General features: G+C 49.1%; 1 protein-coding gene across 1 annotated transcript; it reads left to right on the top strand.

Annotated features, from left to right (window-relative positions):
- Window positions 1–874: 874 nt before the first annotated feature.
- On the top strand, window positions 875–11,166 carry KLF11 (KLF transcription factor 11). Its single transcript, XM_069805815.1, has 4 exons — window positions 875–1,193; window positions 3,503–3,751; window positions 5,103–6,096; window positions 8,132–11,166. Exons 1-4 carry the CDS (start codon window positions 1,152–1,154, stop codon window positions 8,434–8,436), a joined length of 1,590 nt encoding a protein of 529 aa, XP_069661916.1. The 5' UTR covers window positions 875–1,151; the 3' UTR covers window positions 8,437–11,166.

The raw sequence follows: 11,166 nt of genomic DNA, 5'->3' as shown, positions 1-11,166 counted from the left end.
AAACGTGTGGCAATGGCGAGTGGAGATGAGCACAGCGCGGTGAAGCTTCACAAACTACGTGACAGCGGGGAAGGACCAGGGTTCAGAAGGGCCGTAATGGAAAAAACGAGCCCCAGCGGTCAAGCGAAGCGAACGGCGAGCAGGACCATCCCATCCCATGGCCTCCCCACGGGCGAGGAGGATGTCCCGCCCTGAGAAGCGAGGAAGGCACAAGCGGAGGGAATCCAGCAGGGAAAAAGAAGATGCTTCTCGCTGCCCGCGTTTCACTTCAGCCAGCAGCAAGGCACCTGGCCAGGGCCGGCCTGGGCAAGCGCTGGCATGGCCAGCAGCCGCCTTTGGGGACCGGAAGGCGAAAAAACAAAGAACTCGCGTTTTTTTTTTTTTGTAAAACCTATGTTGCCCTTTGAAGACTTTTTGGAAGACGGGTGTTTCCCCCAAAATCCCGACCCGGCGCCGCGGGCGGGGGGGGGAGGGGGCTGCCTGCGTGCCGCCCCGCACGCACAGCGGGGGGAGGGAAGGGGGAGGGGGAGCCGCGCCCCCGCGCCGCGCCCCGCCACACCCCCCCGCGCACGGATATTCCCGGCCGCCGCCCCGCCCCCGCCCGACCTTTTCCCCAGTTTCCAGCGCGCGCTCTCCCCTCCCCTGCCTCGAGCCTCGGCCTCGGCCCCGCCCCCTCCCCGCCTGCCCGCCTTCCCGCCCGCCGCCGGCCGGGACGGGCCCACGCGCCGCCCTTCCTGCCGGCAGCCCCGCGGCACGCCGCGATCACGCCGGCCGCCGCACCTCATTGGTCGGGCTCTGGCCGAGGCGGGCGGCGATTGGCCACGAGCCGCCACCCCCATTCCTCCCCCCTCCACCTCGTTCCCTGCCGCCCCGCCCCGCCGGCGCTGGCTGGCGCTGGGAGCACTTCCCCCGGCGCGCGGGCCGCTCGGCTGCCGGCGGGCGGGGGAAGGGGAGAGGCAGGAGGAGGCGGCGCCGGCGCCGCCAGCTGCTGCTGCTGCTGCTCTGTCTGTGTGTGCGTGCGTGCGTGCGGCTGCTGCTGCAGCTGCTGCTGCTGGTCTGTCTGTGTGTGCGTGCGTGCGCGCGCGCTGCCGCTGCCCCTGCCCCTGCCCCTGTCCGGTCACACCGCCGCCGCCGCCCGCCGGAACCGCGCCATGCACGGCTCGCCCTGCTCGGAAATGGGAGATGCGTCCGCGGTGAGCATCGGGCGGGCCGAGGGAGGGGGTGTGCGGCGGCGGCAGGCACCCCCCGAGGCGCGGGCAGCCGGGGCCGGGCCGGGCCGGGCACGTGCTGTGCGGCGGGCAGGGTCGCGGGGACCGTTACCGCCTCAGCGGGGGCGGCGGCCCCTCGGGACCGTTACTCCCCCCGGGGAAGGGGTGGTCGGTCGGGACCGTTACCCGCCGTGGGGGGTGGTCGGTCGGTGCCGTTGCGCCGGGGTGGGGGGAGGCGGGGCGGTCGTGCCCGGGCAGAGCCCTCTGGGGCGGGTGTTATCCCGGTCACCTGCGGGGCGGCGCGCAGGGGGGGGGCACTCCCGCAGCGGCCGTGTGAGGCCGGCGGCAGCTGCCCCCCCCCCCCCCCCCCCCCCCTCCTCCTCCTCCTCCTCTTTCCCTTCCCGCCATCCGCCCCTCAGCGGCGCCTCCCGGCCGGGGCACCCGCCGCCAGGCGAGGAGCGGGCGGGGTGGCGCGGCCCCTGCGGGCGGGCTGAGGCGCTGCCCGGCGGTGGGGGGCCCGCGCTGCCCGCACCGGCCCTGCCCGCCCTGCCCGCGCACGTAGGGCCCCGGCAGTCGGCGGGGTGATGTGAGGACAGGCGCGGTTAGCCATTTCCCTGGCAGCGGGAGAGCCTGCGCTGTGGCGCTCGCCTTGAGAAAGGGCTTTTTTAGTTTGGTGGGTTGGTTTTTTGTTTTGTTTTTTTTTTTTCTTGAAGCGGGGTGTATTTTTTTCATGTTCCTTTAGCGAAAACTGCTCTCCTGAAACGTAGGGTTGGAAAAAATAAATCTGCTGGCTGGGTTGCCTGCAGTCACACTTTGAGGAACACTCACAGGCTTTTTGGCTGCTCAGTGCAGAGCCTGGCCTGGTGTGGCTCCTGTTTGACAGGCCGTCTAGGTCTGGGCTTGCAGGTGACCTCGTTTTTTTGCCCTCGTTCCCGTTCTCACTGTTTTCAGTGGAAATTCTTGGAAGTGTCTCTCCCTTTAGAGTGCTTTAACCCCTTCCTGCCCCCCCCTCAATCTTCACATCTCCATACCTGGTACCTCATGTTTAGGTGAAAGTCCTCTGTAAGTGCAGTACCGGCATTTTGGATCCATTACGTTTAACCTGTTTGCCATGCACATCCCTATAGTGGAGACAAGTCACACGGCTTTGCATCTTTGTGACACTGTTAGGCCCGGATCATTCCACCTTGCTTAGTAGCAAAACTCATTGACTTAGGTGTGTAAGTGATGTCACCCGACAAGTATAGTTCCCTCCAGGGCTTTAGGCCGTGCTAACGGTGTGATGGTGCTTTTTTAGTTAAAACCCTTTTGCTGCAGTATATAAGCACTCCATATAACAGCAGTAGGCTCAAGAATCTTGGTCCATGCTTCCGAATCCCAGCCTTCACAGTTAGTGGGTGTGCCTAAAGACTAGAAGAGTTTGGATGCCTAGTTAAGACTGAGCTGGGACATGAGCGGTAAACCAGCAGCACAACGTAGCTTTTGGAGTCACTGCCAAGCGCTGTGAGAGCTTTATGAAGTTTGGGTATCCTTTTGCAGAGAAGTCAAGTGTTTTGCGTGCATGCGCACACACACACAGATTTTCTGTGGTGCTTGCAACTGGAAACAAATCCATATGTTTACATTTGTCTTCATGTTACTCCTAGTGTGTTTTGAGATATCCAGCACCTATCACGCCTTTCTAAAGTACAATACAAACAGTTCCCACTGCACTTCGAAGACTATTTTCCTTCCTTCCTTCCTCCCCAGCCCCCGGCTTCCCTATTGGTAAAAATATTAAAATGCTTCTGCAAGGTGTGGTACTCTGAGTCAGTGATCATACCTTAAAGCATCTTACTGTCAGCTGAAATTTATCTTCTAAATGTTACCAGAATGAGATTAGTGCTGAAGAGCACTCATATTTTGGGTCCAGGAAACAGCCTTGTCTAAACAAGGTTGGAGGTCAGGATTTTTTTCCTCTTTTTGCTTGTATGCAAGCATGGGATGTCTTTGTTCAGAGCAGTGTAGTCCAGGAAGTTAACTCTGGAAACATGAGCCACACACATAATTGTTACTTCCCTGCAAATCACACTTCCACACTTTTCTTTTTTCTTTTTTTTTTTTTTTTTTTAAGAGTAACAAGGGTGGGGAGACGAGCTGGTGGGGGGAGGGTAAGAGTTGAGCTGGTTGGTAAAAGTCTTGCTGCGGGCATGGGATCTGTTTCAGATGACCTTCATTGTGAGCAGACAGTATGTGGGTGGTGTTGGCTTTGTATTCTGACTTGTCCTAATAGCCAGTAATCCAATTACATTTAGGTTGACATTGTGGACATCTATGAGTCTATCAGGCAGCGTCATGACAGCGAAAGGTCCAGCTGCAGCACCTTGGAGCAGAACGACATTGAAGCTGTTGAAGCGCTTGTTTGTATGAGCTCCTGGGGTCAAAGATCGCAGAAAGGTGACATATTAAAGATAAGGCCACTTACGCCCTTCTCGGATTCTGGTGATTTCACAATGCATGCTGAGGCTACGTCTGAATTACCAAAGGACTATTTATCTACACTGGTAAGAAAAACATGAATGCAAAATAAATATGACTGACATCTGGATGTTACATCACTGCAATGTTTTAAGTAGGCTGGAAAAGATACCTTGCTCATGTGTCCCCGTGTAGAATAGTTAGAGTATAGCCAGTGCTCTGTGTGTGTACATAGAATAGCGAGGTGGGTGTGTTGATTTTGGGTTTTCCTGCTGTCTCTGGAATGGCAAATGTAGGTGTTTGATCCCTTGTTAAATCTAGATGTGAAAGCCCTTGCTGACAGGTTATTTAATGTGACAGGAGCACTGAGGATGCTCTCAGGATGGCTGTTGTAGGTTTCTTGGAGCACTCTGAATAAGAGCGGCAGAGTGAGCCTCAGTGATTTGGCACCAACTTATCTGCAAGCACTGTATGAAAAAGGCTCTTGATGACATTTGGCTTCGCGCTGGTTGTTATAAGAGAAAGTACAGGTTACCATTATGAAATAGACAATTTAATTAGTTTCTATGCTATGTGTTTGTACATGTAGTCTGTTATTTCTCCAGAGCATTGGTCTACTCTGGCTGACTAATGTCAGTTGAATCACAAATTTTTTTTTTTTTTTTGTTGCAATTTATGTTGTAACAAAAGTAGGTATTAAAAAAGGGCTTGCTGCTGTTCAGGTTTCAGATCGTTAAGGCCCATTTCAACCAGTAGGCTTCTAGTATGCACTTATGTCAGGAAAAAGGGGAATAATGGAGGGAAGAGGCTGAGATAGTATGGCAGCTGTTTGACAGACTTCTCTCATACTGGCATACTGGCACTGTCTCTTGAGCAGCATGGGAGATAGGCATGAGTTTTCAGTGGTAAAGGAGGAAGGAGAGGTGGTGGCAGCAAGAGAGCATAGAGAGAAATGGATGAATAAGAAGGGAGAGAGCAGTTCCATTTGTCTTTATCTCAGAAGTAGCCACCAGCTGATGGGGTAATCATTGATAAAAGATCTAGGGCTTGCTAGAAGCTTGAAATTGAAAGGGTACAGTATTGCTATCTGTTGCTAGTCTGTTTTCTGTGAACAGCAGAGCGCTCGTAGCCTCTTGCAGCTGCACCCATTGCTGAGGAGAAAGGAATGAGAGAGGGTTTTTTTGTAGTGCAGCGAGTAGACATGCAATGATTTATGCAGGTTTACAGCTGCCTCGTTGCCTTCCTTTTATTAATATGCTTTTGAGCATATTCAGAATGGCCATCATGTGAGGCAATGTATGCTTTAATCAGTTTGTTCTTAGAGGCAGGTTCTGAGATTCTGGGAAGGGGGTGTAATTTTATTTTTCACAGTAAAGACAGTGAAAAATTGTGCTATGAAATTATAGTGCTGTATGACGGTGTTTTCTTTTTTTGCAGTGCATGACCCCTCCGCACAGCCCTGACTTTGTTGAGATATCAGCTGCTATGCTTCTCTCCTCACAAGTCACTTATTCCAAACCAAGGACTGTCATGGCAAATACAGCTGCCTGCTCAGTCACATCGGCAACCGGTGCCTCTCCCATAACCAAGTCATCTGTTATCAACATGGAGCGACAGTGCAGTCAGAAGCCAGTGATGTCTGAATCCTTTGCCCCTCAGCCTTGCAGAGCCATGGCAACAAGCGTCATACGTCACACAGGTGATAGTTCTGCTTACCATCACATTCCTGCTGTGCAAGAGAAAACAAAGGTAACTTCAGGCTATGGCACTTCCAGAGACTCGTGTGGAGTGGATGACCGAAGACATTCCAGACTGCCACAGGACACGTGTGCAGCGGATGATTTAATTAACAAAACCTCTCCAGTACATCAGCCTTATGCACATGACTCCAGTGATGTTGTGACCAATAAAGGACAACTACCAGTCCGGCCCGTTTCGCCACAGACCCGCATACCAAAGAATTGTGAGAATGACTTGCAAAAAGGAGCTACCCCTGTGACACCTGCCCCCGTTTCAAGCCCCCAAGTTCTCTGTCAAATGATCCCTTTAAACGGACAAAGCAGTATGATCAATGCTTATGTCAAGCCTTCAACTCCAACAGTCTCAACTCCCATGAAACCTATTTTACCGCAGACAGCCCCGCTCTCTCAGCCTGTACTCATGGGACCTTCTGTGCCTCAGGGGACCGTCATGTTGGTTCTTCCACAGACTGCTGTCACACAGACACCGCAGTGCCCACAAACAGTAATGACTGTTGGAAACACCAAGTTGCTGCCCCTTGCCCCTGCTCCTGTGTTCATTGCTTCTGGTCAAAGCTGCGCCCCCCAGATGGACTTTTCTAGACGGAGGAATTATGTTTGCAACTTTCCTGGGTGCAAGAAAACCTATTTCAAAAGTTCCCACCTCAAAGCCCACCTTCGCACCCATACTGGTGTGTACGACAGGGCGAGTCCTTTGTTGCTCTGGCACTGGCTTGTGTTAGGGTGCTGAAATGCACAGGTTTGGGGGGGAGAGGGTGGGAAAGGGAAGAGGCAGGTGATTGGGCAACTTCTGCTCATCTCGGAGAAGGGAGGAATGTTCATTCTCCGTGGGCAAGCAAAACAAGACATACTTTGTTCTGAGACCTCAGCTGACCCCATAGTGTTAGGTGAATTTCACATGCTTTAGTTGGAGCGAAGCTTTGCTGTCTGTGTGTGTGTGTGTGTATGTGTTTAGATTTGTGGAGTCCTGCCATCTGGACTAGATTGAAATGAATTGTGCAAGTCCCTTTTTTTGGGGCATGGAGAGGTCTGGTGTAAGCAAACCATAGTACAGATAGTTGGTCTTAATTGTTACACGAGTAAAAGAAAAGAGAGAAAGTCAGAAACTCTCCAGAGTTTTATTTAGGCTAAATGGGAATGCATTGAGATTTTGGGCTCCTGTGTTAGGAGGTAGAGCTGCTATAGGAATGTAGCAGTTTATTCAGTTACAGAAAGGGAATTTTAAAGGTAGATGAAAATTAATTGTAATTAAGGTGAGCTGATTTGCTCCATAAAATCTGGTCACTGTGGAGATGGTATACATGTGTTTTACTTATCCTTTTTCTAGCTCTAAGATCCTGTTAAGTTAAAACTAACTTTGAGTTCTCAAGGAGTATTTTTGATGTCGAGGGGTAGGCATAGTGGGAGATTGGTACAGAATAGCTCATTCAAAAGTCTGTCTAATTTTGTTTTTCCTTGGCTTTTTTGCCCCACCCTCCCTTGCCCCACAGACGCTGTGATTTATTGGATGTCAGCTTCCATGGCAGGATTTGCACCAGTTTGCCAGCTTGTCTTTACGTTTTCCTTTGGGGAAAGAGCTTAACCCCATAGGAAACTGATAATCCTTGTAAACCAGAGCTCAGAGGTAGAATGATGCTGCTTCTGCTTCTGGCTTGAGAGCAAGTGCTGCAGGCAGCTGAATTAACCTGGCACTACAGGATAAACATGGACTAGCAACAAGTGTCTCGCTTTGAGCACGTGCTGCTGCTGATCCACAGGGAAGCTGTGTGTGTCCCTGTATCATGATTAAGACTAGGACATCTATGGGAGGTGAAGCACATTGACCCCTCGCTAGCCGGTCCACATTACAGGATCAGGAGGCAGAGTAGTTAGCTTTCTTTTCCTACCTTTTACCTGCACAGGCAGTAGCTAGGCAATATCACATATACCAAACGTACAACTTTACTCGCAGTATCTGAAATAAGAACAGCACTTCTGTGGGGCTTCCTTTCTGCTGGACACTTTTGTTCTGCTCCAAAGCATCACTATAAATTTGGGTCATGTGGTAGATGTTTATCTTGAGCTTTACGGGGGTTGCAGGCAGTAGATCACGTTGTTCAGGATATGTCTGATATTAAGCAGTCGCCCAGGATGAGCAGAAGCTGACGTGGACAGCCTTCCTGACTGCTGTCATTCCCGGGCGTGCAGCACCCCCCTAGCTGTCTGGTGGACCTCCAGCTGCGTGGGCATGGCAGGACAGGCCATTCCTTGGCAGTACTCGCTGGGGCGGTGTGTTTGTGTGTAGGACTGGATCACTGGAGCGGCAGGACTCTGAGCCTCTGTTCCAGGCTTCCTGTTTGCCCGCAGTATTTGCTGACAACATGCAGCAGCCGTAGAACTGCAGTCACACAGGGATGGGGGCAGGGATTGCTTGTAGTTCAGTCAGCAGTTAAGGTAGCTTTATGAAGAATCTTTAAACTGGGGATTTGGACAACTGAAAAAATAGGCTTGATTAAAGAATATTTAAAGAGAGATGAGGGAATAAGTAGAAACAATACCTATGATTTTTCTCTGAAACACAACTTGAGCTTAAGCTAATCTTAACTGCACACATGAGCAGTTCTGTGGAATTCACCAGTTTTTGCAAGGCAAGATTTGAGTTAGTTCTTTGATAAAACTATAACACAGCTTCTCAAAAGTAAGTTATGCTTCTTTCATGTCCTGCAGGAGAAAAGCCTTTCAGCTGCAACTGGGACGGCTGTGACAAGAAGTTTGCCCGCTCAGATGAACTGTCACGCCACCGTAGAACTCACACAGGAGAGAAGAAGTTTGCTTGTCCGGTGTGTGAGCGTCGCTTCATGCGCAGCGATCACTTGACAAAGCACACCCGCCGCCATATGACCACAAAGAAGATCCCCAGCTGGCAGACAGAGGTTGGCAAACTCAACAGAATTGCCACAGCAGAGAAACCGAAAAGCAGCAGTGCTCTGAGTATGCTCATCCCTATGCCATCGTCTGTCTGTCAGGGCTAGTGAGAGAAAGCTCCTTCTCTACAAACTTCCTGAAGATCAGGAAGAGCTCTGATGGTTGCAACAGAACTGACAATGTTTTTTCTCCCCATGTTTCTGCATACTTAAGTTTCCTTCAGTTTAGGTCCTCTGTTAATAATCCTGTGTGAGAAATCTTATCATATCTTTCCTCATCCCTTCCCTATTTGTTTTTTTCAATACTTGGGCAAATGCAATCACCAGCACTTCAGGAAAGCAGAACTTTTTGGAAATGATTTTGGCAACAGGTTAAAAAAAAGTCACTTGTAATGCTTGCTGTTAATATTTTGATGGACAGTAAAACAGGGTGATTTTTAATTTTTATACTAGTATTTTCTATACCAAATATATTTTGTATTTATTCATTTTGGTCTTGATATGCAGGCAGATTACTTGACCTGCATTAGTAGGGGTGTGCAGGATGAGACCCAGAGTTTTGGAAACTCCTTTTCAGTAAACCTAAAGAATTGCATTCAGAGCATTTTGTAAACATGTAATATTTGATAACTCATAGTGGTTGAGATTTTCACACTTGCACATCCTGATTCTGCAATGGGCTGGTGCTGTTACACCTTCCTTACACAGGTGAAGTTGGAGGTTTGAAATTGAAATGTGTCATCATTTTTGAAACAAAGCAAACCAGAAAGACTTTCAGAAAACAAGTGTTGAAATCCTCAACATTTTATAAATTCATACCCTTTGCAAGTGGAAGCCGTTGTGACTTTTGGTAGAATTTTGACATACTGGGCATTCCTGAGTCCACACTCCACTGGAGCAAAGTTTGGAGGAGCCAGACTGCTCTGATGGAGGTAGAAGCACAAACACTGTTTAGAAATTTTTACACTAAAAATTACACTTTACTTTCGGTCCTACTAAACCAGCATATCAAAATCTTCTGACAAATGCAAAAATGGAAAGATAACCCGTGAATAATTAGCTGGGTCTCTGTTTATATTTTTTTTGAGTACAGAAGAAATAGAAAATTAAGGTTTTTTATGTATCGTGGATGCTTGTGCACCTTATAGGAAATTGTTCAAGGCTTTCATTTACCTGTATCAAAGCACCAGAAGAAGTACTAATTGTCTCTTGACTTAAGAAATAGCCACCATGTCAACTTGATGATGCTCTTCATGTGGCCTTATACTTCTCTGCAGTACTTTGTATAAAATCACCCTTTTCTATTAAATGAGATACTCTCCCTGTTGAATGGATTTTCTTTTACATCAAGTGTAAATATGGCTAAGAAGTGGAATCGCTGGCTGCAGGAGTGCTGTGTTGTAATGGCGTGGTATGAGTAATAAACCGAAGTGCCTGTAGCACAGTCGGACTGCTCGGTTTCTGTGGTACGGAATGATGTCCATGTGTATTGTAGCAGAGTCGACAGTAGAGCTGTTGTGCTGTGAAGCACTGGGTGTCGTTTTGCTGGGAGACAGCTCACCTGATGAATGAAATATTTCTGTAGCGTTTATTCCTTCTGGATTCTTCTCCCTTCAGCCACTCCTGCACTGAAGCTTAGCTGAGCACTGAGGAGGACTATTCTTCCTGGCTGCGTGAAATGTGGATAACTAGGAATGCATTCTCTCTTGCACTGCTTTGTTGTTCTAAAATCCTGGTCTTGCTTCCAGGTGTGGGCAAAGCATGGTTCTCATCTACGTAGTGCAGACTTGCTCATCTCGGCTAGCACTCCCCTGAAACTGGCAGAGACCTGTTTCGGTTGAAAGCAGAATATGTCATTACTTTTACACTTAAGTCTGTAATGATGATTAACAGTAGTAAGTTTTCAAACTGCACTAAATTGGAGTATTGTGCTAAATGTACTGAAGTTTTTGTGCCTGACCTTTAAAATGTCCACACCATGTTCACTCGACACACGCTGTAATCCTACTGACAGCAGCGTACGTGCTGGTGAGTGTCTGTGCATATGCAAACCTCACTTTGTGCTCTCCAGCAGGCTCAGTCAAAACCCCTCTTCCTGGTAAAGTGGATGCTTGTAGTGTTGCTGTTCTCTGCCGATACCCAGTTTTCCAAACTCATGTGGTGAAGAAACAGACATTGCTGCTCTTTTTTTTTTTTTCCCTCTCCTCAGAAATCCCTTGGAACAAGAAGTTTGACTTTTGGATGCCATTTCAGCATGCTTTTAACTGGGGGAAGAGCATCCTGTCTCAGTCCAGTAGCCAATTTAGGACTTCATTTTTTTACGGACTACCCCTTTATGGTGTTCACTTGAGCAAAACAATTTGGAAACTTGTGCCATAATTTAGTAAATTGTCATGTTAGTTGTTGCATCGTGGCGGGGAAATGATGAGCTGGAGAATATGGAATTGCAAAAAGCGTGTATTGTGTATGCGTGTCGTGATGTGGAAAAGAGACGGCTCCCTCTTTGTTAGGTTTACCTGGCCTGTGATTCCTCACAGCCTGCTCCTGTGAGGTGTGCGCTGCCTCCTGCCACCCGTGTCCGGGACGTGCAGCTCTTTCACTTGCGGATGTGCATGAATAGCTGAGCCGCACTGTGGCTGCTCTGTTTGCTCTTTCTGTTCCTTTCTGCTGTGTAAGGGTTATTTATGGATTAAGCATGACTGGGATGGCTGCCCTCTTTGCACTTTACTGCCTGAACTCTTGTTCAGTCGTCTTATTTTGAGCCTATATTTTAAAGAAATGGAATCACATTTTTGTACCTGTTTTTAACTTTTATTAAATAAAAAGTATGTAATGTGA

This window comes from Haliaeetus albicilla, chromosome 18, assembly GCF_947461875.1.
Source record: "Haliaeetus albicilla chromosome 18, bHalAlb1.1, whole genome shotgun sequence".
In the NCBI taxonomy this organism is placed as follows: domain Eukaryota; kingdom Metazoa; phylum Chordata; class Aves; order Accipitriformes; family Accipitridae; genus Haliaeetus; species Haliaeetus albicilla.
The sequence above is the reverse complement of the archived record's forward strand: the minus strand, read 5'-3'. Positions and strand labels throughout refer to the sequence as shown.

Coding starts and splice junctions, on each gene's coding strand:
- KLF11 (XM_069805815.1), top strand. CDS start 1,152: ATGCACGGCTCGCCCTGCTCGGAAATGGGAGATGCGTCCGCG. Junction 1,194..3,502: donor AAATGGGAGATGCGTCCGCG/GTGAGCATCGGG, acceptor AATTACATTTAG/GTTGACATTGTGGACATCTA. Junction 6,097..8,131: donor CCACCTTCGCACCCATACTG/GTGTGTACGACA, acceptor CATGTCCTGCAG/GAGAAAAGCCTTTCAGCTGC.